The sequence below is a fragment of the Mesoplodon mirus genome (genome assembly GCF_964341445.2).
Source record: "Mesoplodon mirus genome assembly, chromosome: 6".
Taxonomy (NCBI): domain Eukaryota; kingdom Metazoa; phylum Chordata; class Mammalia; order Artiodactyla; family Ziphiidae; genus Mesoplodon; species Mesoplodon mirus.
The window spans coordinates 94535432-94557679 of NC_138982.1; the positions used below are offsets into that span (position 1 = coordinate 94535432).

Sequence of the window (22248 nt, forward strand, 5' to 3'; positions counted from 1 at the left end):
AGTTCACTGGGAATGGATGCTGCTGCCATGGAGTTTATGTAACCAAGCCCACAGGAGACTAGTCAATGAACCAGAATGCCAATTGAGTAATTAACAAACCAGAAACATAATGATCAAGAGAGCTAGACTCTGAGCTATCAGCCTATCCTCTGTACAAAAAGGTACATGAAATTCAGATTACACTCAGAAGTTTTTTGCTCCTAAAATCAGAGAAATGGCAATGAGTGTTATGAAAGCATCTGCACACACAGTATGAAGGTGCCCCCCTTCCTTCTGACGGCAGGCGTGGCTAATCAATCATGGTTCTCATTCCTGCTGAGTTCACACTTGGCCTGCACAGCCTTATAGAACCTCCACTGCAATTCATTAGGACTTGGCAGGTAACATGCAGCCTATTTGCCATCTAGGTAGAACGATGATAAAGTATAATGGCAGCAGATTGTATTTGCCATATGCATCCGTCTCTGTGGTAGGGAAACACTTGGTGCAGGAAACAGATGAGGTGTTTTGGGGGTTATCCGTTCTTTACGGCTGTATCAAAATTTACTTCTTGGCCTCCTGCATCTTCTGTGTTCCAGTGTTCCATGCTCACCAGGTACTTATCCTTAGGATTTTTAAATAACAAATTTCTACATATGGAGATATATTAATACCATCAACATGGCTATTCTCAAATTCTACTTTGGTCTGGGGTGACTTTTATTATTCACCTCATTGGTTTTTCATAAATGTCATAATTTAACTCTCATAGTCATAGTTTCTCTCAAGAGAAACTACTCTTGATTCTGTCTTCTAATGCTGACAGCTACATTCAGTTTTTACGTTTGAAGTTTGTGATCCCTTTGGCCCAAGAGATGGAAGAAAGGAAGTAGTTATTCCTCAGTCACCCTAAAGGATGAACAAGAAAAAAAAATCTCAGATTGAAACAGGGAATTGAGACTTGATTTTAAGATGAGCTCAATCAGTAACCAACATTAATATGTATATGAGCAAAACTTTTTCACATTTTATTCTCTCAACTTGAAGAGGTAAATATTCTTCTCATTTTCAGATAAGGAAATGAGGCTCAGACTAGTCATGTGACATGGCTACATTAGGAGGTTGTAAAGCCAGAATTCAGTTGTGTCTGCTGGATAAAAATACAGTGATATATCCAACACTCCATATGTAGCTTCCTTACATGCTGAGTGATGAAGTGGTTTCTACCAAGTCAGATTGTGGACTGTACCCTAAAATATTTGTCATATAACATTATTTTAATAAAGTAGTAACATTTATGATTTCAATGAGCTGGCACTGTTCTGTGTTCTTAAATCCTTGATCTCATTTACTCATGACACCAATCCAGTAGAGAAGCTACTGTTACTGTCCTGTTTTACAATGGAGGAAATTGAAGAAGAAAGAGGTAAAATAACTTGCCTAAGACCCCAGTACTACTCCAAAGCAGAACTGGTGCTTTTTTCCTAACTTCAAAACTGTAGTTATGAGCCGTCATGCAATACACCTCTTTTCCCCTCTTTGGAACATGCTGCACACATTGTACTTCATAGAGTACAAGTCTCTGCTCTCTGGAGGTCTTTTCCGTTCTATAATATAATGTACATCACGAGTAGTTACCAACTCCCAATGAAATGTTAACCAGAAGTTAAGAATAATTTGAACTGTGATCTGTTGGTATTAACCTGTAAAGATATTTATGCCCTAATTGGTGACCAAAAACCCAAGCAAATTCAATTAGGCCCTGCTAATTGATATATAAAAAACTATTACAGCTGTTTTTCCGTATACGAGCTGTATGTGGCTATTTAAATGTAAATTTTAAATAATTAAGATTTAATAAAATTTTAAAATTTTGTTCTTTAGTCTATTCAACATAGTTGAAAGGTTCAACAGCCCCTTGTGTCTAGTGGCTACCCTGTTGAACTGTACAGATGTGGAACATTTTCTGTAGGTATTGAAATGTCTAGTATAGATAGATGTTAATAGAAATAGCTAATATCCAGTAGATAATTATATTGGACAGAGCTTTATTAGATCATTCCTGCAGGTTCTTATTAGAAGCAGCTAGGTCTTGTTGCAAAAGACCTATTCTTTTAAATTAGTAACCTAATGGTCTTAGCTTGGTCTGAATATTTGACTGTGATCTAGCACTAAAATCACCAATCTGTGCCCTGTTTTTGTTTTTCTGTGAGCTAATGATAATTTTACATTTTAAATGGTTATATATTTAAATGATTTTTTAAGTACCTACATAATTTCCTTGATTTTGCATCTTGGCTTGCAAAGCCTTAAATATTTACTATCTGGCCCTTTAAGAAAAACATTCCAGTCCTCAGGTCTAGGGCACCTAAAGCATTTAAAGAATGTTTATTGAATGCATGGATAATAGGGAATGACAGAAAAGTATCTGAGAAACATACAACAGCTCAGGTAGTTCCAGTGAATAAGGTGGTAGTGTTTTATAGCTAGGAAAAAGGCATTTCAATTTTCTTTACTAAATGGGCTTTCTTCCTTCAGTGATTGCTGTCAGGGGACGGGGAGCCGGGCCTTAAGAGTAATTCTTTCAAGAACTTGGTACACCTTACTGCTTTGGGGAAAATGGAGTTTACCCTGTATGAGTTTGGGAAAGGTTGCAGTTTCAGCCTGATTTCCACTGAATTAAGTTGAAGCTTGAGCTTTGCTTCAGTAGTAGCACTGACAATTGAAGGGAATCACTGGTAACATAAAATGAGCACAGGACATTCAAAGGTGACTGGTGGTTTTCCCTGATCTTTCACACACTCTCAAACCATGCATGTTGTGTTCCCTCTGGCACACTGGTGAGCTTTTTTTTGAGGGAGCTGAGAGGTTTTGACAATGATCTTCTCTTTAGTTTACCCAAAAAAGAGAAGGCTGGTGCTGCTCTCAGACATTATTGTCCCAGCAGTCAGCAGTGTCATTTAACAAAGCTTTCACTCGAGTCAGTGTCATTTCTATACTTTCTTATGACAGTTAGAGATTGGAGAAATTTAAAGAACCTGTAATCGTTTAAGTTGAGGAATCATATTTCAATTAAATGTATTTATGTGCACTGATCTGCCTCTAGTCAATTTTAAACAGATTGTGAATTTTATAATACTTTGTAAATCACTGCCACTTAATTTTCAATAAAACCTAAATTTTACTGTAGATACAAGCATCAATTCTTTCTGAATAATCGGAAAAAACATGGCTATGGTATTATGCTCTCATAATACTTTATAGGTACTTCTACTTCAGAAGTTACACTAAATTGTTATGTTTTATTTAGAGGACTGTCTTCTCCATTAGACTATTAATTCTTAAGGCCAGTGCCAATATCTTATTTATCTTTGTGTTTCTTGGTACCTAGCATTTATTAAGTGAAATAACAAATGCACATGCATGTTCACATGGTCTGTGAGGGCAGTGGCCTGATTTTGTGCATCTTTTTCATTCCAATCTGAAGACTGAGTATATCTGTACAAAATACCAAATTATAGATTCTATTCAGTTCTGTCTTATAGATGAGGCTATGAACAAATATCACAGATCACTTTGACACAGTAACTCTTCTACCTGATTTTCTTCCATTCTGTTTTTTTCAGTCATTCTGTTGCCTCATTCATTCATTCATTTTAAAAACATTTCATTCTCTCAACTCCACGAGTGACTGTCAGTCATGGTCCAGCAAAAGGAATCAGTTTTCTTTTATCTGCCATTTCAAATACTCATCTCTATCTTTCTCCTCTTTTATGAGCAGGTTGATGACTATATTGTGAAATTGTTTCTGTCTGTCTTAAGCATATTGCATTCTTTAAATTAGTAATGCTTCCATCATAGCATAGAGAACTGAGCTGTTTGTATATTCCTGTTGCCATGGTGATGTCCTGCAGCTGGAGTTTATAAATAGTAGCATACTGAACATATAGAATGTAGTTTTATTGTTTGTTTTATAAGTTTATTTAGTAATGCTAATGGTACAGAAGCAAATAGAACCTATAAATCTATAATACAGTGTATTGGTTGCCTTTCTAGATATAGGCTATTTTATGAGTTTCACTAGAAGATGTTGCAGGTTTTGCTTGAAATTGTACCATTGCCTGAGTTCTCAAGCTGTCAGAATTTCTAGGATAATTGGATCTGAGTGAGCCCTTAGAGGAAGTCCAGGGTGTGACTGATAAGATCACATCCTTCTCTTTGACTTCAGTCAGATCAAAGCTAAGAAAACATTTCTATTGCTATTGAGAATTTTGTTTCATTTTGCCAAAGGTGTACAGAATCTCAGCAGTTCCTTAGCAATTTCTTTGATAGAAAATGTTATTCATGAAACACATAAATTACAAACAAATGAAGATTTGATACAAGATATGTTGACATGCTGACCTAGTGTATGAACTGAGATTAATTCCTTTCCTCTTAAACATTATATTTTCTTAAAACAATATTTAAAATTTTAATGAATGACCATACAAGAGGAAAAACAGGTGTGACCAGAGGTCAAAGGAATTATTCTTTCTGTATCTTTTTTTTTTTTGTGGTACGCGTGCCTCTCACTGTCGTGGCCTCTCCTTTTGCGGAGCACAGGCTCTGGACGTGCAGGCTCAGCGGCCATGGCTCATGGGCCTGGCCACTCCGCGGCATGTGGGATCTTCCCGGACTGGGGCACGAACCCGTGTCCCCTGCATCGGCAGGCAGACTGTCAACTACTGCGCCACCAGAGAAGCCCTTTCCTTTATCTTTTTTTATACATTCTCCTAATGCTGCCATCACCAATTAAAATACATATTGCTAATTGATAACTTAATATATCATCTAATTCTTGCTTTTCCTAATAATGTGGGAAGAAAGTATCCATAGTACTCCTGATCCTGAGGAAAGAATTCATGTGTATAGATCACAGTGTTTTTGCAGTGTTCTTAGGCGACTGTTACCTCTTTAATGTGACTTAGATTCCAACCACAGGGCTCAAGTACATGCTGGAGCAGTAAGGACAAAATCTACAACAAAAGTGAAGTTCAGAAATAACAAGGCATTTGAAATGTAGAACATGGTTCTCAAGTATGGGCAGTTCTACCTCCTGAGGGTATTCAGAAATATGTGGGGACATATTTTGTTGTCACAATGACTGAAAGGTTGAGGGAACCACTGATATTTAATGGATGGGGTCAGAGATGCAAAACATCCTGCAACCGTGGGACAGTCCCACCTAAGAAGAATTATTCAGACCACATGCCAATAGTCCTCACCTCTCCCGCTGTGCAACACGGGCAGAGTCATGGATGACAGTGAGCAATCCAAAGTCACAGGTTCATTGCCATTTAATTGCATTTTGTTTACTGATTTTCTTAAAGTTCTCCATGCAGAATAGTAGCATTTTCTATATTAGTATGTGAATATCAAAGAAAAAGACTAACCTTGTCCAAGTTCAATGTGATGATATAGGGCAGTGGTCCCCAACCTTTTTGGCACCAGGGACCAGTTTCGTGGAAGACAGTTTTTCCACGGACCGGGGCCAGGGGCGGTCATGGTTAAGGTGGTAATGCGAGCGATGGGGAGCGGCTGATGAAACTTCACTCGCTCGCCCACTGCTCACGTCCTGCTGTGGGGTCCGGTTCCTAACAGGCCACGGACTGGTACCGGTCCACGGCCGAGGGGTTGGGGACCCCTGATATAGGGGACCTTGAAGACACTGTCACATATTCCTCAAAAATAGTTTGAATATGTAGTAGTTTAGGAGAAGCTAGCACTTGAACTCTTGTACTTAGTTTTGGGTTGGCCTCCTGGGGTGTAGACTGTGAGCTCATGGTGGGCAGAGGCCGTGCCTTGCTCTTCTTTTCATTCTCAGAGACTTGCATAGTGCCTGACCTATGTTATATGCCGTTGAGAAAGTTTTGTTTTTCTTTTTTTTCATTGAATGATCAGTGGTGACACTGTTCTTAACTGTACTGTTCTTCAGAGAGCTATGGTCCCTGGAGTCCAGCAGCCTGAGTTCATGTTCTAGTTTTGCAACTTAGTATCTATGTGCCTGCATTGGTTATTTAACTCCCTGTGCCTCAGTGACCTTGTCTGTGAAACCCTACCTCTGAGGGTTGAGGTTAAACGAGTTAATAAATGTAAAGCCATTGGAACAGTGCTTGTACATAGTAAATGTTAAGTATTAGTTGTTATTAGCATTATTTTTTATATAGTGTTATTTAAGACTCCTACAATATTGCTGTGCTTCTGAGAATTAAATATCAGTATTTTTGAGATGTCTATGGAAGTATTTTTTCTTTTAGATACTATTACCTGTCATTGTTTAGGAAGAAATAGACACCACAACCGGATTGGTTTGGCAAGAATTGGTTGTATCTCTTTACTGTATTAATGTATACATAATTATGATTATATTACATGACCACATTAAATTTACTGTACAGCTATCTTATAGATTTAAAACTCAGAGAAAATGCAACATTGCCAACATGTCTGCTGACATATTATTTTAAGGACTATGTAATTTAGATAAGCTTACAATAGTCTTATTTTCTACATAAGTAAATTAAAATGATTAAGTACAGGGAACTCTAATCAATACTCTGTAAATGACCTATATGGGAGAAGAATCTAAAACAGAGTGGATATATGTATATCAACTATACTCCAATAAAAATTAATTTAAAAAAATGATTAAGTATATATTCTCTAAAGTAGGGTGAAGAACTTAAGTAACTAAATAACAATTGCTTATTGTTCAAAGCAACTGTTAACTGGTATTTTGCCAGCAACAGGGCTTTCACATGAGGGCATTTTTCAGTGGCTAAAGTTAATTCCCTTAATTCCCAGGATGTTCTTGTTTCTCAGCCATTTTTATGGAAATATTTCTAAATTATATGTCACTCTTCCCTGACTTTTCAAAATTGGTTATGCGGCTGAATGAACCAAAGGGCATAAGAAGCCACTATAATCAACGTGACATACTTCTTCAGGTTTACGTTTTGCTACAAGATTTAAGGGGAGGTTGCATGCAGACAGGGGAAACATAACTTTGAATTAAAATCACGTATATATTTGGATTAGAATGCAAAACTCATATACATGTTTAAAGTAAAATATGAAACTTCAAAAGAAATTTCAGGGTTATAGAGGCTGGTCACAGGCTAGGAGATTATGTCGCTCTTATAAAAGGTACTTCAGGGAAAGGCAGTATAGCTCTGTGTAGCTAATAACGTTTAACATTTTAATGGAGAGGGCCCTTGGGGTTATTCCACTTACGAGGCTGTTTGCAGTTCTTTAAAGTAGACCCTACTGCAGTTTTATTGACCACCTCCCTGTCAAACCTCAAAGAGAGCTCTTACTCCAGTCAGCTCTTACTCTGTATGTAAGTTTCTAACCATTTTCCTTCTCTTCATTGCTTCGAATTTGTCGTATCTAAAATTTTTACCAAAGTTATTAGTGGAATGTCAACAATAATAATAATTTAAAATAGTGAACCTCAGTTTACACACAAATTTAATATCCATATTCTTAGTAAGCTAGCAAGGTGCTTATTCCTTATTACTGTTCCTAGAGGGAGAAATACAGCAGAGTTTTTCCATTGAGGTGACTTTTCTTTTTTTCTTTTTGGTTGGTTGGTTTTTGTTTTTGTTTTCTAAGACTGTTAGAGCAGTTTTAGGTTCACAGAAAAAATTGAGGGGAATGTACAGAGATTTCTCATGCACCCCCTGCCTCCACACATGTGTAGCCTCCCCATCATCAACATCCCCCACCAGACTGATACATTTGTCATAACTGATGAACCTACATTGACACATCATTATTGTCTAAAGTCCATCATTTACAGTAGGGTTCACTTTTGGTGTGGTACATTCGTGGGTTTGCACAAATGTATAGTGACATGTATAGTATCATGCAGAGTATTTTCACCGCCCTAAACATCCTCTGTGTTCTGCCTATTCATCTCCCCCACCAAAACCCCCAGCAACCATTGATCTTTTTACTGTCTCCATAGTTTTGCCTTTTCCAGAATGTCCTATAGTTGGAATCATAGGTATGCAGCCTTCTAAGATTGGCTTCTTTCACTTAGGAATATGCATTCAGGTTCCTCCGTGTCTTTTCTTGACTTGATAGCTCATTTCTTTTTAGCACTAATAATATTCCATTATCTGGATGTGCCACAGTTTATTTATTATCCATTCGCCTACTGAAGGACATCTTGGTTGCTTACAAGTTTTGGCAGTTATGAATAAAACAATTATAAACATCTGTGTGCAGTTTTTTTGTGTGAACGTAAGTTTTCAGCTCCTTTAGGTAAACACCAAAGAGCATGATTGCTGTATTGTATGTTAAGAGTATGTTTAGTTTTGTAAGAAACCACCAAACTGTTCCAAAGTGGCAGTAGCATTTTGCATTCCCACCAGCAATGAATAAGTGTTTCTGTTGTTCCACATCCTCATCAGCATTTGATGTTGTCAGTGATCTGGATTTTGGCCATTCAAAAAGGTATGTAATGGTATCTCGTTTTAATTTACATTTCCTTGATGACATATGATATGCAGCATCTTTTCATATATTGATTTTCCATCTGTATATCTTTGGTGAGGTATCTGATAAGGTCTTCGGCTCATTTTAAAATCTGATTGTTAGTTTTCTTATTGTTGAATTTTAAGAGTTCTTTTTATATTTTAGAGAATAGTCCTTTCTCAGATGTGTATTTTCCAAAGGTTTTCTTCTAGTCTGTGGCTTGTACTTTTGTTATTCTCTTGATAGTTTCTTTCACAGAACAGAAATTTCTCATTTTAATGATGTCCAGCTTGACCATTATTTCTTTTATGGATGGCACCTTTGGTGTTGTATCTAGATGATCTTGTATTTGGTGGTCACTTTTTAGATTTCTCCTATATTATCTTCTAGGCATTTTATAATTTTGCATTTTAAATTTAGGTTTGTGGTCCATTTTGAGTTAATTTTGTGAAGGGTATAATGTGTATGTCTAGATTTTTTCTTTTTTTTGCATGTGGATGTCCAGTTCTTCAGCACCATTTGTTGAGAAGACTGTCTTTACTACATTGTGTACCTTTGCTCCTTTGTCAAAGATCAGTTGACTGTTTCTGTCCCATTGATGTATTATATGTCTATTCTGCCAAAACCACAGAATCTTGATTAGTGTATCTTTATAGTAGGTCTTTAATTCAAGTAGTGTCCGTCTTCCAACTTTGTTCTTCTCCTTAACTATCCTGTTGGCTATTCTGGGTCTTTTGTCTCCATCTAAACTTTAGAATCAGTTTGACCGTATCTGAAAAATAACTTGCTGGGATTTTAATTGGGATTGCATCCAATCTATAGATTAAGTTGGGAGAACTTTTCTTTTTCACTCCAAGTTTCTCCCTAAATTCCTACATATAGAGACTTTGAAGTGTGACTGTGGATAAGTATGAAATGATTGTACTACTCTTACACCATGTTCCTCATATAAGCATTTGTTATCTAAAAGGGAACAATGGTACAGTACTCCAAAATAGACAACATAAGTCATTTATACTTATATTACAAATTACACATGAATATGTGTACATGTAAATGGTTCTGTAATGGATACCTTCTGAATAATATTCTGCATAGGCTGTTATTTTAAAGTCTTGATTTTGTTATGTTCACAAATGAATATGAGCAGAAGAAGAACCAAGAGGATAGTTAGTAGCAGGAAAATATTAGAATATTTTATTTTAATTCTATTTTATTAGAATGTTTTACTTAGAATATATTTTATGTGATAAAAGTTTTATCAATGTCCTTCATTAATTTTCACGCATTTAGAGAAATGTCGTCCTTTTCATCATCCTTATAATACATGTATCTATCTTGTTCAGATATGAAAATTCATAAAGTAAAAATCTTCTTAGAAATATTATAAAATTGACTTTGATTATCTCTGGGATTGTCAGAACTCTCATCTTATTAGTAATTGGAGGGGTTTTCTCTTGTCCTGTTTTTAATAATAGCCTGGCAGGGTTTGAAGTTTCTTACCAAATGTTTTGCCATTTCCCTAATAATGGATCCTATTAAGGCTGTTATAAAATCGCTCTTTAAAAGCTATGGATAAAATGAAGAGTGACTAAAATAGAATGAGTCCCTGATTATTATTGGTAATTGTGGAGCATGCTGAGATGGGCTTTTGACTACTTACTTCTTGGGCCTTTTCTCTCAGGATTTTCTGTTAAAATTGCAAATTCAGATTTCTCTATTCCTTATGGTAGTCATTCGCCTCCTATTCTAAGTGCTGAAGAATTCTGTAAATTTTGTCACAAAAAATAAAGAATAGCATTTATTCATTTCATGAAGCAAAGGGTTTGGAAAAATTGGTGAATATGTAGATATAAAAGAATCAAATGTGGTCTTTAAATCTCTAGAGCACCAGGATTTCAGCTTGTTGAACTTACTTATCAACAACCAGCATTAAAAAACTTAAGAGAAATTGTTAGTTAGACAAATAAGCTGGTGTGATGATAATACAGGCAGGAATAAAGGCGCCCAGCTTTTGTATTTTGAAAGGTGCGGAAACGAAAAAAGATCATATATTCTGAAGTTCTGAGAGCAAGTGTAATACTAGAAAAAAGTGAGAATTACCTAAAATCAAGATAAAGGAATTATTCAGATCAGCTATCCTATAACTTGAAACTATGATTCCATCCTTCCCAGTTCTTGCAGTTACCTCTATATAAATGATTTTCTTTATATTATGCAATAAATTCTGTAAAGTTACTTCTGTGTCCACATCCTAGTTTCTGCTTCCTATGCTTTCCTAGTTAATCTTTTCTTAGCTTTCCATTTCCTTGTCCTAATCTAATAGAGATGAAGGAGTGACAAAGAAAGGATTTCATGTAATGCAGTGGCAAAAAGGGTATGATCCTTTTAAGAATCCCTTGATTAATATGCCTTTTTATTATACTAATTAATTGTATTTATTCTCTAGAAGATTAAAACCAGAAGAGCAGTAGTGAAGACAAACTGAGAAAAAATTATTCCCCACAATTGAAAAAGATAGGGGTTCACTATCATAATATATAAAGAGCCCTTTCAAATCAATGAGGGGTAAATAAAAGAATATGGTAGATAATGGGACAAAGAACATAACATGAGTGGGCATGTGAAGCATTGTGTGAGACTTCTCTTCTCCTTAGACTTTCAAATAGGAAGGGAAAAAATATAATTGGTGATTATTCAAATAAATTAAGTGACCTTTAATGTGACCATCTACTAAAAATGTTTACAAATGTTCACAGTTAGCATTTGAATTTTACCAGCAATGAAAGTTAATGCAAAGTTTCAATATTCTAGTTGCAGAATTGTTCAGCAAAAAGTTTCAGCAAAGAAAAATGCATTATTATCTAAAGGGCACTGTTAAATTATCTACTCTTACATGGGGATTTTACTATAATTTAGGAGAACTCTGGAAAATGAATAAGCTATGGTGAATTTAGACCACATAATAAAGATAAAATATTTTTTGTTTCTTCACATACTCTTCACCTATTCTCCATAAAATCCTTCTGACTAAGCCAACTTACAGTTACTGTAATGCTTCAAAATGAATTAGTCTTTCGGGAGGGCAGTATAAAATTACCTTGAGAATACAATATGAATTGTTCTTTTATTTTTAATTTTTATTTATTTTATTTTTGGCTGCATTGGGACTTCGTTGCTGCACATGGGCTTTCTCTAGTTGCGGCGAGCAGAGCTACTCTGTTGCGGTGTGCAGGCTTCTCATTGCGGTGGCTTCTCTTGTTTCGGAGCACGGGCTCTAGGCGCACGGGCTTCAGTAGTTGTGGCTCGCGGGTTCTAGAGCGCAGGCTCAGTAGTTGTGGCGCATGGGCTTATAGCTCTGTGGCATGTGGGATCTTCCCGGACCAGGGCTCGAACCCGTGTCCCCTGCATTGGCAGGCGGATTATGAATTTTCTTAAGCAAGTTCTGCTTCAGACTACATTCACAAAGCTGTAGAGAGTATGCTTGTCTGGAGGTAACTAGAAGTTCAGGGTTACTTCTGCAGCACACACAGTTGTTTGGATGTCTGTCCAAAGATTTTCAGTATACCCTTTCAGTATCTTAACAGTTCACCCACTTCAAATCAAGTCCATCCCACTATTTAAACACACTAGGAATGTGGTAACTGCTTAAATATTAAATTAGTAGTTAAACCAGAAGTCAAGTTCTAATGATGATGGTGGGCTGCTGGCTCTGTCAGGATTCTCCTTCCTGTTCCAGGTAATTAGGGAAGCAGGCAGGTAGTTGTGGAAGAAAAGTGCTTGGAGGAGCATAGGTCTTTGCAGTAAATGCAACAAGCAGTGAAAAATTTCTCTGCAAGTAACTGAAACAATGAAGTGCTATGTATTCTCTGTATATCTATGTAAAAATTATTTCTTTACAGGATAGGAACCATGTGGATAGCTTTGCTTCTTGAGTCTTTTTTTTGTAAAGAATAATAACCAGATCAATAAAGGATTTTTATCAGGTAATATTTTTTCTAGTTCTCAGAGGATGTAATTTACCCTTAATGGAAATTTGGAGAATTAGATGTCCTGTGACATCTCCTGATCTGATTGCTACGAACTGTGATGCACTTAGTTTGACACAAGGAGTTTTTTTCTATTCTGTCCATGATCATTTTTTGGATTGGTATTACTCTGTAAGGTTCAAATTCAAGACCACGTGAGGCTCCATGACTTTTGGGGTAAAAGTCATGTTTTTTTTATTAAGAATACTGGCTGCATGAAAATCAGCTTATGACTCTACAGTTTCTGCTTTTTCTCCTTCAGTTAAGTAGGTAAGAGATATAAAAAAGAATCATGAAATTAATAAGAAAGGGGTCTTAAAATTTACATGTGAAAGTGCATCTGAATTTATTGACCTATTTTAAGTTATTTGGCATCTATTGAGAGAGACAAAGAATTGACAGTCTAGCAATGTCATGGCAATATTCAAGTATACCTGAAGTATGGTCTAGAAGCTTCTGCGTAGACACTCAAATTTATTTTTAAAAAGCCTTTACCAGGGGAAGCATAAGTCCCCACTCCTTCAGTGTGGGCTGCACATGGTAACTTCCAGGCAAAGAGTACAGTAAGGAAAATGGGAGAAAAAGTAAGTAGCTTTATAGTGTAGAAGCCTTGACAGTCAGTACCTCAGCCAGGTAATCAAGGTCAACATCAACAGTGATGAATCACATTGATAGTGTAGACCCTTGATGTGATGTGGTTAAAGTGTTACTTTACCAACATGGCCTTCCTTCCAAAAACACATAATGCTAGTCTAATCATGAGAAAAACATCAGACAAACCACAATTTTAGTAAATTAGAAAAAAAAGACCTTCCATGATGTAACTAAGTGTGGACATGAACACAAATTTATTATCACATGTCAGTTAAGGACAGAATGGCTAAATCTTTCTCACTATTGCTAGAATTGAAATTAAATTGTCAGTTGACATTGATTACTCTCACAAAGGCTAAGTAATGTTAGGGGGAAATGGCTTAGAAACAAGCTTAAAACTCCTTATAAATACTAGCACTAGGAAACAGATGAATATCAAAGCATGCTAGGTTAATGTAGTAGGTATAAAAATTAAGCCTAGGTCTCCAAAGAGGTAGGTAGTAACTTAGCCTTGAAAAGGAAACTGCTTGATATTTCAGAACAGAATATTGTTATCCTAGTGAGGCTATCTGGTTAATTAGGATGGCTTTTATATCAAATAGGAATCAGGTTATGTCAAACACACACACACACGCACACTTCTGAAACAGAAAGGGTTACACACATACATACAAATCAAAGTACTTGTTGATGGCTTTTTGGTGCTCTTTTATCTACCAGATAACATGGAAACCCTGTAATAGCATAGAAATCTATCAGAGTTTTAGAAGTACAGACTTTCCTAGATTTAATTGTTTTTAAACAAGAACATTTAACTTGAGGATTTATTTTCCATGTGAAGGCTTGGGGGAAAACATCTGGTCTTAAACCTGTTTATTTTAAATACACAAATTTTTAAAAAACCTTGTCTGATTTAATTGGTTTGTAGGAAAGTAGATTATGCACTGGTTACATATTTTATATAGAACAAAATGATTTCTAAGTTCTAGAATGTACTAAAAACGCAAAGACCTAAGAAAATTCTGTAATACAGATAACCAAGAGCAATGTGCATTACTGCATTGCATGTTTCTCATAAAATGTAGACAGGTTTCTAGTAGAATGCCTGCATTTGATTTTGCGGGCCTCTCACTGCTGTGGCCTCTCCCGTTGTGGAGCACAGGCTCTGGATGCGCAGGCTCAGTGGCCATGGCTCATGGGCCCAGCTGCTCCGCGGCATGTGGGATCTTCCCGGACCGGGGCACGAACCCGCGTCCCCTGCATTGGCAGGCGGACTCTCAACCACTGCGCCACCAGGGAAGCCCTTGATTGTTTTTAAACTACCCTTTTGCTGTTTTTTTCCTAGGCCCTTTCTACAATATGTAGGAGAAACTAATCCATTTATTCTTTACATAATACTGCTCTTGAGGGACAATGTGAGCTCCTTCCATCTATTAATCAGAGTAAACTAAGTGAGTTTATTTTAACAGATGTGCAATGGCAGATACATTCTCAAAACCAGATGTCTTAAGAACTGAAAGGTATGTACTTTACACATCAAATAAACATGGTTCTCTTTTTATATTCTAGTGCACTGACAGGCAGAATTCCCCAGTCACATCACCGGGATCCTCTCCCCTTGCACAGCGAAGAAAGCCACATCCAGACCCTCTCCAGATCCCACATTTAAGCCTGCCACCAGTGCCTCCTCGCCTGGATCTAATTCAGAAAGGCGTAGTTCGGTCTCCCTGTGGCAGCCCAACTGGTTCACCAAAGGTAAATCAATTTTATTAGAAACATAGATAATAATTTTATGTGATGATTATTGATTGCTCAGGTTTTTAAAATTCTGTTACTCATATTTCTTATGCTCTTGTTTGTGAACAACTTTGATGGGTCTCTCATTTTGTTTATAGTGAGTCCACTATCATATTCCTTGCTTTATTGCTATAAAAGTTACATAATTATTCAGAGAAGGCACATGTCTGTAACAGCCCCCTGGTTTGCTAAAATAAACAGCAGAGTAAGTATAGTTATTCTGTAAAATAGATTTAAAAGGTCATTACATGTATTAAAATAAATTGCATGCTCTTATTAAATGATATTTTACACTCATTTTCATAGTGTCTTGACAAGAAAAATGTTATGGGAGTATATTTGCATAGGGCTTAAGATGTGATAGATATCACCCATGTTTCAGGGTGACTCCGAAGAGGGAATTATATGTACCTTTTATACCTGAAGGAATTAATTACAAAGAATTACAGTATTTGCAAAGTAATTGCATTACTGTTTAATATTAAAGACATAATTCTATCTGTACATCTAAGCCCACAGTTTTAGTTCTGTGCAGATTTTTTTTCCAAATTTGAAAAGGGAATATTTTGCTTTATTAAATATAAGATTTTAAATATTAATCCCATTCGGTAATATGCGTTATGGTCTAAAACTATTTGGAAGCACAGTATTTTAATAGTATTGGACTTTTCTACATTATAATTAACATGGTTTTAAGATCATATTAAGACTTTTTAGGATGTTATTTAGTGAGAATTATGTAAACACACATTTCTTCGCTAATATTTTCAAACAATAAAAGCACAAATCATTCATCAGATGGACTATGTAAATGAAAATAAAAACTGTGAAAGTCACATAGATTCAATTCAGGAGCTTATACCTTCATATTCCACATAAGAATCAGACTGATTTTTTTTTTTTTTAAGATCCATAAAACTCAAGTAAGGTCTGTAAATAATGCTGCTCTATTATTTGTGAATTTTCACTATTCTGGTAATAACTGTTAAAGAACCAGAGCACATTTCCCCCTTGTCACTTGCTCTGTATTATAGAGGTGAACACAAAAGTAACAAAACCAACATTTTCAGTCTTCCAAAGATATTACAAATCAAGGTGCTCTTTTTTTGTGTGTGTGTGGTACGCGGGCCTCTCACTGTTGTGGCCTCTCCCGTTGCGAGCACAGGCTCCGGACGCACAGGCTCAGCGGCCATGGCTCACGGGCCCAGCCGCTCCGTGGCATGTGGGATCTTCCCGGACCGGGGCACGAACCCATGTCCCCTGCATCGGCAGGCGGACTCTCAACTAATGCACCACCAGGGAAGCCCAAGGTGCTCTTTTAAAAAGTAAAACAACAACAACTTTGATAGTTTCTGCTGTCTCTCCTAAATCACAGAAACATGCAAATAAAATAATTAATGACATTATTATTTTAATGTCCACCAGTCAAAATCACCATATAATTTTGATATTCTGCTACGTTTTCCTGTAGTCCTTATAATCCTAACATTTGAGTTTACATATTCATTTTCTACAAAGAAATCTTAATGAAATATATTTGAGTTTTTCATTAATTTTTTAAACTTTCATTACTTGGTGATAAAAGAAACTCATTAAAAGATGGCACAGGGGCCTCCCTGGTGGCGCAGTCATTGAGAGTCCGCCTGCCGATGCAGGGGATACGGGTTCGTGCCCCGGTCTGGGAGGATCCCATATGCCGCGGAGCGGCTGGGCCCGTGAGCCATGGCCGCTGGGCCTGCGCATCCGGAGCCTGTGCTCCGCAACGGGAGAGGCCACAACAGTGAGAGGCCTGCATACCGCAAAAAAAGAAAAAGAAAAAAAAAAAAAAAAAGATGGCACAGGAATGTAATAAAGCCCTACTATGGCTTAGAAAACAAAAGCAATAGTATACTAGTCTGGAAGTCATTTCAGTGCATGGAACCTCTTTTAATTTCTTTTTCCTCTTGTGTTTCTTTAGTCTTCTCCTTGCATGGTGAGAAAACAAGACAAACCACTCCCAGCACCACCACCTCCCTTAAGAGACCCTCCTCCTCCTCCACCTGAGAGACCTCCCCCAATCCCCCCTGACAATAGACTGAGTCGTCACTTCCTTCACATGGAAAGTGTGCCTTCCAGAGACCAGCCGATGCCTCTGGAAGCCTGGTGCCCTCGGGATGTGCTTGGGACTAATCAGTCAGTGGGATGTCGCCTCCTAGGGGATGCCTCTCCAAAGCCTGGAATCACAGCGAGTTCAAATGTAAATGGAAGGCACAGTAGAATGGGCTCTGACCCAGTGCTTATGCGGAAACACAGACGCCATGATTTGCCTTTAGAAGGAGCCAAGGTAAATACTCAAAGCTGAAGCTAAATAATCTGCTTATAGTCTTCTGATAAGAGGTAGTATAAAAGGTGGAGTGGTGTTTTTTTCGCCTAGTGTGACACTTCCCTGCAGGTCTTTAATTATCTGCAAATTATAAATAATCAGAAGCTCATTAAAACTTGAACCTAACAGAAGTCAGGAAGGAGGTTCTAAATAATGATTTAATTTTCATATGAAGACACCAGACAATTTGCCAGAGGTTTAGTTCACCTTCCCTTATTTCATCTGCAAAATTTTTTCCTATTAATGTTGTCAGTGGGAGAATCAGCAGTCTTTTTTATTTAACTCTCCTACTTCTATCTAACTTGAAAAAAAAGCTGTATGATTATAGCATATCATCAATCAGTCATTGGAGTTATTGTCGCCTGGGACAGCACACCTTAGGCAGCCAGGTAGAATGAACTTCTCACATACATAAAAACACCAAGTCCAGTTCATTGTTGGAAAGCAAGGCCTTTCTCTATAAAACTGAAAGACTGTCACACATGTTGAGTTCTAACATTAAAGGATATTACCACTGTCATTTATATGTACAGAAAAGAATTTAAGCATTCAGGGAACCGAAGAGGCAGCAGCAGAAATCATTGAGTTTCGAACCCTCAGTGGGCCCCTGGCAGACCTGTCCTGTAATGTTTTCTGGTATTTGTGTCCATGATATTTTTGACTCAGGTCAGATCGTCACCATCTTCCTTCAGCTGAAGGAGGCTTTGCCTCTTTTGAAGACTGTAATATTTAAGTGTTCCCATCTCTTTTGATCTTAAGTTGTTATTTTAGGGGAGTAGACTATTCCTTCAAAATAATAGTTTGTAGTTGGTGAGTTAATCAAGAAACAAGTGTGAAGAATGACATGTACTAAATTCCTGTATGTGTGTACACACATGCGTGCACATGCACATGTGTGAAGGAAAACTCTGTATAAGATTTAATTATTAGTGATATTCTAGGGTAGCCAGGATAGCAAGAGTCAAAATTGTCTACTCAGGCACTCAAAACACAGGGGAAGAGTGGTGGTGGTTTGCCGTAACTCCTTGTTAGTGCCTTGTTGGTACCTGCGGGCTTTCATCTATTATAAATATGAAAATCTGTAAAGGTTTTCTTCAAGGTCATGCAAAGGTGATGTAAATGGAAGAGCAAGCACTTATAAAAGCATTTTTATAATGTTCTCTGAAAATGGAGAGCTTATCTTCAAAAGTATGTTTCTACAACCTAGAATCTTGATCAGAAGGACCTGCCTTTTTTTTTTCCAGTGATTTTTTTCTTCCCTTTAGTCTCTATTACTTTTCATTCATACATGATCACACTTGCCTTAAGGAGAGTGTTCAGAAGAGCCCGACATGAATGGTTATATCTTAGCAACATATTACAATTTACTTCCTGAATGGACTTCAGAAATACTTAAAATATAATAATTATCTTGGGCAATTCACTTGTTTCAGGGTTCTTCTTAGATAATATGTTATACAGTCTTAGCACTAAATAAACCTGCCCTTGTAAGCCCTAGAATACAGGCTATTAATTTTTGTATGGATGGTGGTTGTTTTAAATTGGGGTTATAATTTCTTAGGTTATAGGCATGAAATTTTATTTTTGTTATATTAACTATAGGTATGAAGTATTAGTAGTAATTTCAGTTATAAAGATTCCTTTACATGTTTTCTATGTGAACTTTCATGTCCTGATCATTGATACATGTTAATATCCCAGAGAACATTGAGTAAAGTGCAAAATTTGTCTTATTAAAAGCTGAATTTGTTTAGTTCTATCTAAATTAGGCTCATTAAAATTCATGAAGGTCTAATCTCATATGTTGTATGTATTAGCATTGCAATGCTTATATTCTCAAAGTTACTTTCAAGTTACAACTAGATGAACATTTTTACCAAAATTAGACATCTAAGATTTCTCATTTCAGTATAGTTGTTTGACTTTTAAGGCAGATTATAAAGAAGGATTTATACATAATGTGTTAAATGCTATAAAACAGACCATGTCTCCCCTTATTCTCCTCTTTTATTATCTTTTGAAGGAAAAATGGGTCCACTTCAGTAGACCACAAGGTATATCACAACTGACATAAAGCAGAAAAAGCCCAATTCCTCTTCTTATTTCACTGTTGGGAGACTTAGAGGCTAGCTTCAACCGATGGAAGACTGCATCCATCTAGGATCCTGTAATTCTCAGTCTCTGCATGATCCTGGGTTGGAGTTTGTTTGTTTCTTTTTCTTTTTTTTTTTTTTTTTTTTTTTTTTGCGGTACGCGGGCCTCTCACTATTGTGGCCTCTCCCATTGCGGAGCACAGGCTCCGGACACGCAGGCTCAGCGGCCATGGCTCACGGGCCCAGCCGCTCCGCGGCATGTGGGATCCTCCCAGACCGGGGCACGAACCCATGTCCCCTGCATCGGCAGGCGGACTCTCAACCACTGCGCCACCAGGGAAGCCTTGGAGTTTGTTTCTTAACTTAACGTCTCTGTAGTTCCTCAATCCAGATTGATTTAATTACATATTTGTAAGCACTCTCTACATACAGGTGTTCTCCTAGTGTTCAGGATAACCAGAATCCCAGTGTTCTCTCCCCTTTCAAATTTAACAAAATGTTTTTATAGAAGAGGAACTGTTTAACTCCTTTAGGCAGAAGTAAAAATGATAAGCCAAACCTGATAGCTGCATTTTAACAAAACTAAAAATCTGATCAACATAGATCCACCAGGCTCTGGAATCAGACCTGAGTTTTACTTCCTGCTCTAGAATTCACTGGCTTTGTGGATGCAAGCAACTTACTACATCTATGCCCTCAATTCCACTTATTTCCCTTACTTTATGAAATGAAATAATAATAGGACCTAGTTTCTAGGAGAATAGTTACCCTCCAAATATCTAAGCCCCTATACCCCTTGGTTATGGAATAAAACCAAACTAGATGTGGAGTCTTAGTATAAGTTGTAACAGTTCATTTTCATTTAAAATAGTTGTCCTTATTTTTTTTTAATTTAAAACCAAAATCATTATCTCTTTCTCCCCTTCCTCTCTGCTTTTATTTAGCATAGTGCCTAATGAATACTCAGCAAACAATAACTGGGTTGCTGAATTATTACAGTTAGGTTGATGACAGAGGGGAAAGAGGATATGCGCGCTGGGGTTGGAGGTGGGCTGGGGTAGGGCAGGAAAGGGCTTGGAGGAAGAAGATGTCTGTGGTACACCAGGAGCGTAGACAGTTTTTTTAATGTATTTTTCCAGCACTCGCCTTCAGCCAAAGGTAAAATGTAACTTTCTTGTTTAAAATAGGATTTTTTACTCTTTTAGAAAAGTAGGCATTTTCTATAGATAGATCACGTATTCACAATAAGAGGGAAACGAGGGAGAAGGGTTGAAGAAGAAGGGGAAATGACTTTGATTTAAAAAGACTAGTATATTAATGAAAATGGTAAGTATTACAATATATTCTCACCCTCCATATCTAGTGTACAGTCTTTAAAAAAATTTTTTTAATGTTACCATGGGAATAAAGGGTATAGGGATTTAGATACTTGGAGGCTGATGTGTTGTCTTCACATAACCCGTCAGTCTCTCCAAGTGTAAGCAAATACATTGCTGTGTCAAATAGTAACAACTATCGTTCAGACTTGTTCTCATTCAAGGAAATACCTCAAATTAAATATCATCTGCCCATTTTAAAGATAAGAAAACTTAGATGAGTACTAAAAGTTTAACATTAAGTGTACATATGTAATACCATAAGGGGAATTCATGAAACTAAACACTCTATAGAGTGAGGACTTGATCCCCTTTGTTGTGTGTCCTCTGTCAGTGTGCCAGTTCCCATCGTCCATTAGAACCATTTGCCCTTTTTATTTGCATCTTTCCTAGATAAATGGTAAGGGAAGCAAGGATAAATTAAATTCTAATTACTCTATTTGCTAACTGTAAAGAGCTCTAAGGAATAAAGCCCTCTAATTCATCATTAAAATGAAGTGTAAGAATTTTTTGTGACTTTCATTTACTCCCATTTCTCTTCTCCCTCCCACCTAGCATAATCAAGTTAGCTAAGGTAATACTTTACTTTTTAACATGAACCTGAAAGCTAAGAGTTGTTAGGTTTATTTACCTTATTTTATTTTATTGGTAAGAGATTTCTTTCCTATAGGACTGTTTCCATTCCCTCAAATTCTAGCCACATTATAAACCTGTTCCTTAATTAATACTTTGTTGGCTAGATATTTATTTATTGTTGTTGGTTTGTTTGTTTTAATTACTTTATTGCACGAAAATGTTTTAAAATATCATTGGAGACTTGAAATGTGTCTCCTTATATCTAGATACTAACACTGTGTTCAACTATCTTTATTTGTTCCTCTTAAAAGATTAAGAATGCTACTGTTTCTTATGTGATAAAAACGATCTCTGACTTATGTTACTTCAAGTGACATTATTCTAAAATGACCTTGTGTACAATAATCTGTTGAAGATGTTGCTAGATGAATACATAGAATGATTCCTCTTTTTGAGATTGTGGCTTTTGCTATTTTGGTGGAGAGGCACATGTTTATAAGAATGAACTTAAACTTATCTATGAATCTCAGGTGTTGTCTTTCAGAAAATAAGTCCTCTGTGTACACAGGTTTCACTTTTAATCAATGTTTCTGAAGGATAAATTATAGTGATATTTTTGGTATAGTGTATGTGTGGGCTTACATGTGTGGGATGGGGGAAGGGGGTTGTGTTTGGGGGTTTGTAATTAAAAAGGTTTTTCTTAATTGTGCTAAGATTATCACAATTGTGTTTGTTTTCCCTACATCTCAAGGGTCCCAAATGCTTTAACATTAATTCTTAGACAATATCTGAATCATAGGGAGATATTTCAAACTTAAAAATTAGGATGAAATGTTATCTTGAGGCATGTGAAAAATACTAATACAGGGTAACCTAGAGTAACCTAGAGTTTATAATAAATTTTGTGATAGCTCAGATTA

The 22248-nt window shown here is 36.7% G+C and overlaps 1 protein-coding gene across 5 annotated transcripts in view; it reads left to right on the forward strand.

Annotated features, from left to right (window-relative positions):
* CBLB (Cbl proto-oncogene B) overlaps nt 1-22248 on the forward strand; it is a 209397-nt gene that overhangs the window by 140289 nt on the left and 46860 nt on the right. For all 5 annotated transcript variants that reach the window (XM_082626006.1, XM_082626002.1, XM_082626005.1 and 2 more), the window contains 2 exons: nt 14694-14879; nt 16879-17244. In XM_082626006.1, the coding sequence (XP_082482132.1) occupies nt 14694-14879; nt 16879-17244 (552 nt within the window). The remainder of the gene's footprint in view (nt 1-14693; nt 14880-16878; nt 17245-22248) is intronic.